This window comes from Temnothorax curvispinosus, unplaced genomic scaffold, assembly GCF_003070985.1.
Source record: "Temnothorax curvispinosus isolate PA1 unplaced genomic scaffold, ASM307098v1 QBEX01013549.1, whole genome shotgun sequence".
NCBI classification, from domain to species: Eukaryota; Metazoa; Arthropoda; class Insecta; order Hymenoptera; family Formicidae; genus Temnothorax; species Temnothorax curvispinosus.
In genome coordinates, this window is record NW_020223329.1 from 1 (window position 1) to 4,500 (window position 4,500).

The window sequence follows — 4,500 nt, forward strand, 5'->3', positions numbered from 1 at the left end:
TACAAATGTCTGAAAATGTCCCTTGTATTTTCCAGCATATCCGATACCCTCGTAATTCAAACTGTACTTCTCAAAGGGTCAGCTGTCCACTCGCACCTACTATTAACATGTTATATTTACACAAGACATATACTTAGCATAAGTGCCCATCAGTTACAAAAACCTGCGTGATCGTTATGAAATCGTGCGCTCCGACTAAGGGAAGACAGCGCGCGTGCCATGGTGCGGTATCTGAATAATTAATTTACTTATGTCCCCGACCCTTACCGCGAAAAAAATACCTGCGAGAGGAGGCTCGAAATTCAGATGTCACATTGCATTACCGAGAAGACCGTTTCGTCGTGAAGTATGGAACCTGGCCGAAGTTACTATTACGATATCAATAAAAAGTTACTCATGGTAATCGGCCAGTGGCCCTATCAGAAGCCTAAAGACAAAGTGATTGCCTTTGCATTTATAATGGTACTTGCAGTCTTTGCATTCTTTCCACAGGTAACGTTAATTGTCGTTAACATTTTCTTTTTTTAGAATAAAAAATAAAATAATAGTAGAAACTTAGTAAAATTCCGCCCATGTTAAATTGTCTGTTTGCAATTGAAGTATCACAATAATTTTAGAAAAATTTTATGTTCTTTTATTCACGTGAATGCATTTCCAGACGGCAAGATTTTTCATATGCGAAAACGCGCAGTGTATCTACGAAACTTTACCACTATATATGTTATGTGTGGCAACTGTATTGAAAATTTTTACATATCAATTTAACAGTCGAAAAGTACGTTTCATTGGTATTTCAATCCTGAGCCACAGATTTAGCTTTATTATTACAAAATCTTATTGTTAGATTCTGTTGGCAATGTTGTTATATCCGCCGAGAATATTACATCTGAAATATCGAATATATCGGTGATGTTTGTAGATTAAAGATCTCACAGATCGCTTATTCGTAGACTGGGAAATGCTCCAAACTAAGGAAGAACACGACATTATGAGAAAATATGCCGAAACAGGCAGATGGTATGCGCTGATATACTGCTGTAAGTAACAGCTGATCTTACAATTAGCTGGAAATAAACGAAATTTATTTTCTTATGCAATCAAAAAACTAAAATAAGATGATATTCATATTTTCTCTGCTTTGTTTGAATTAAATAAAAATAAATATTATGAACTAGTTCCGACGAAAATATTAATATAATTTTTGTGCTATATTAAGGGGGCATATACCTTTCTCAGACCAAAAAAAAAAAATAGTATATTTCATTATTTTTTTCCGACGAAAGTATAAAAAATACGAAGACCGGGTTTTTCGCAAATAAAAGTACGTATTTTAGTGTGCATTTTCTGATTTTTGTTTTTTATTTACGATGGAATGTACTTCCCCTCAGCCCGTGACCCTAGGCTTTGCATGTTTTTGCGGTACTGGCGGAATCTCCGAGCTGGTTCATTTGAAAACAAAAAATCAAAAAAGGTCTTAAAATTTATAATATTTTTTAGTTCCTGTCAGATTCTCTTTGCAATTTTTGAATTATTTCTATTTGTTTTTTAAGAAATAAAATAAAAATTTTGGCTAAAAATCGATGTCTTAAGTTTGAAAGTTCGCCATTTTGTTAAAAATCAAAATTTCGGAAATCCCATCCAACAAAAACTAGAACTAGAAAATATCATAAATTTTAAGACCTTATTTGATTTTTTTTCTACAGATGAACCAGCTCGGAGATTCCGCCGGTACTGCAAAACCCTACATGACATGCAAGGCCTAGGGCGAGAAGCTGTAGGGGAAGTACTTTCCATCGCAAATAAAAAACAAAAATCAGAAATTGCACTCTAAAGTATTATACGTATTTTCATTTGTAAAAAACCCGATCTTCGTATCTTTTATACTTTCGCCGAAAAAAATCTTGGTCCGAGAAAGGTATATGCCCCCTTAAGGTAAATGTATCAATGCCGAAACACTTAACATCTATGTCTGGACACTCTTATCATTTTAGTTTTTAAATAAGTATAGAGATTACAGTCCTATTACTCGTGTCCGAGCGTGGTGACTTCTCTTCATATACATGTGTTGCGCACGTAGATTATACACATTGCACATGGAACCTACAGTTTAACGCCGATTTCGAACGGCAATTTTTTAGAGAAGTTTTCATGGCAAAACATACTCTCGGTGGTTTGCCATTGCCTGCCGAGAGGAGAACGAGCGAATAAAATTTTCTAGCTCTACCGGGAATCGAACCCGGGACCTTTGGGTCAGTATAGACCAGTGCGCTGTCTACTAGGCCACGCTCGTCTCCCTAGTAAATAAGTATAACGCGGATTAAAATCAAAGATAAAAATATAACACAAGAAAAATATTTTTGTCTTTGATTCTTTGATTTTTATTCGCATTATGACTTATTTAAGGACAAAAATAATAAAAATGTCCAAACATAGGTACGCGTGTCCAGGCAATGGTACATTTACCTTAATACATAAAAAATATTATATATTGCACAAGTTCGACGAAGCACAGAGACACTTTCAAAAATAATATACAACATAATATTCAATTAATTTTAATTTTTGATTTTAGTAGGCGCTTGTTTTGACGAATTTTGTTCTTGTTGCAGCATTTATTTATGTGACTACCGTTATATTTGCAACAACCGCTCTCGTGCCACGCATCTTGGATGTACTGTTTCCATTGAATACATCCCGTCCTGTAATGCTCCCATATCCGGCATATTATTTCGTTGACGAAAATCAATATTTCTACTATATTTTTTGCCATGAGTTATTTACCGGCAGTATAGGTATGACTGGATTAATCGCGCACGATACAACGTTTTTCGTATACGTCGAACACGTCTGCGGTCTTTTCGCCATCGTTGGGTAATGATCATTCATACCGAGAGCGAGATCACATCTCTTTTAGTTAGGAGAAAAATAAAATTTCTGTACCGAAGAGTACACATAACGTAATAATAATTTTAGCTCGAGTACACATTATTTGAAAGGAGCAGAAACTAATTCTCAAAACTTTCTAATAACGTCGCGCGAATACTTACAGATTTAGATTTGAGCATGTGTCACATAAACGTAGTACTATGGAAAAAAATATGTTCAATCATCCGGATGCCGTGTATCACAAGAATATTGTGATTTCGATTTACGCTCATCATAAGGCTTTACAGTGAGTATGTGTAACAAACGTAATATATATTTCTCTCGTTAATCCTAATGTAAATTGAATAATCTTTGATAAACCATGATAGATTACGATGTTTTTGCTTGACTTTTATTTAAATATTTAGCCATCATTATTATATCTTTACATCATAGATTTGCTGAATTTCTTGAGAGTACTTTTACGATATCATTCGCCGTGCAACTTCTGTTCGTTACAGTTGGCTTGAGTATTACTTTAGTACAAGTGAGTTACTTACGAGTAGGCAAATACTAGAACTCTGTAACCTAATGAACAACTAAAACAGGATTTTACCTTTCACGCGTTCAAGCTTTCGATACAGCTGCACAATTTAGCGGAAGCGCTTAGGTACTTCGTCTTCATTTCTGCTCAATTATTTCATTTATTCTGCTTAAGCTTCCTAGGACAAAAGTTGATAGATCACAGCCTCGAGACTTGCGACAAAATGTAAGAGAAAGAGACAATATTTAATTGAAAATAAATTATTTATCGATATATAAATTTGATCGCTATAAAGGATATCTTTTCCATAGATATCTTTTACATAAGACATTAATTATTTTCTACAATCAGTATTTTTATTTAACGTGCATATTTTATGCATTATTTTATAATGGCAATTTTATAGATATTATAGCTTGTGGTACACCATACCTGTGAAGGAGCAAAAACTACTCATGTTTGTGATGAGAAAAAGTATCGAAGCTAGTGTCTTGACCGCCGGCAAGATATACATATTTTCTCTAGAAAATTTCACAACGGTAAGACAATTAACATGACACACGTTTTAAAAATAAATAAGCAAATGTAAAACCCTTAACTGTTCTTTAGATCGTGCAAAGCTCGATGTCGTACTTTACATTACTATCGTCCTTTGACGTGTAATGATCGATACCTGGGTGATTACGCCAGCATGTAGTAAAGTATCCCTGAAATGTTCCACAGGAGTGTAATATTACAAATAATACAGCGAATAAAATAATATTTATATTTGCTATTATGTCATGAGACAAAGATAATAAAATTCTATTTTGTCATCGATATTGCTCTACTCTCTAAGTAACTAATTGTAAGAAGCCTTCCCTCCTGATTTCTCTCGGAGACCTCGAACACTCACATTTACAGGAGGGCTCTCTATCACTAGAAAGTATTCATTACGTCACGCTATTTTATTCTGATCGATACCTGCTCTCCGCAGAAAACTTGAAAAATGAGCCGCTTTTCAATGGAGCTGCACTATTGTCAAAAATATCACCGGTGTCCATAAAATCCATTAGTCGGTCATCGATCCACACGCACAAGTTATTTTGCAA

The 4,500-nt window shown here is 34.6% G+C and overlaps 1 protein-coding gene across 4 annotated transcripts; it reads left to right on the top strand.

Annotated features, from left to right (window-relative positions):
• The first annotated feature begins 38 nt into the window (after positions 1 to 38).
• On the top strand, positions 39 to 4,335 carry LOC112463678 (odorant receptor 13a-like). Of its 4 annotated transcripts, XM_025030180.1 has the most exons (10): positions 39 to 222; positions 307 to 492; positions 659 to 775; positions 920 to 1,037; positions 2,610 to 2,871; positions 3,050 to 3,172; positions 3,322 to 3,412; positions 3,498 to 3,634; positions 3,816 to 3,948; positions 4,019 to 4,335. In XM_025030180.1, exons 2-10 carry the CDS (start codon positions 349 to 351, stop codon positions 4,070 to 4,072), a joined length of 1,179 nt encoding a protein of 392 aa, XP_024885948.1. In that variant the 5' UTR covers positions 39 to 222; positions 307 to 348; the 3' UTR covers positions 4,073 to 4,335. The 4 variants fall into 4 exon arrangements, with proteins under 4 accessions (XP_024885948.1, XP_024885949.1, XP_024885950.1 ...); XM_025030181.1 differs by lacking the exon at positions 659 to 775; XM_025030182.1 differs by lacking the exons at positions 3,322 to 3,412; positions 3,498 to 3,634.
• The last annotated feature ends 165 nt before the right edge of the window (positions 4,336 to 4,500 follow it).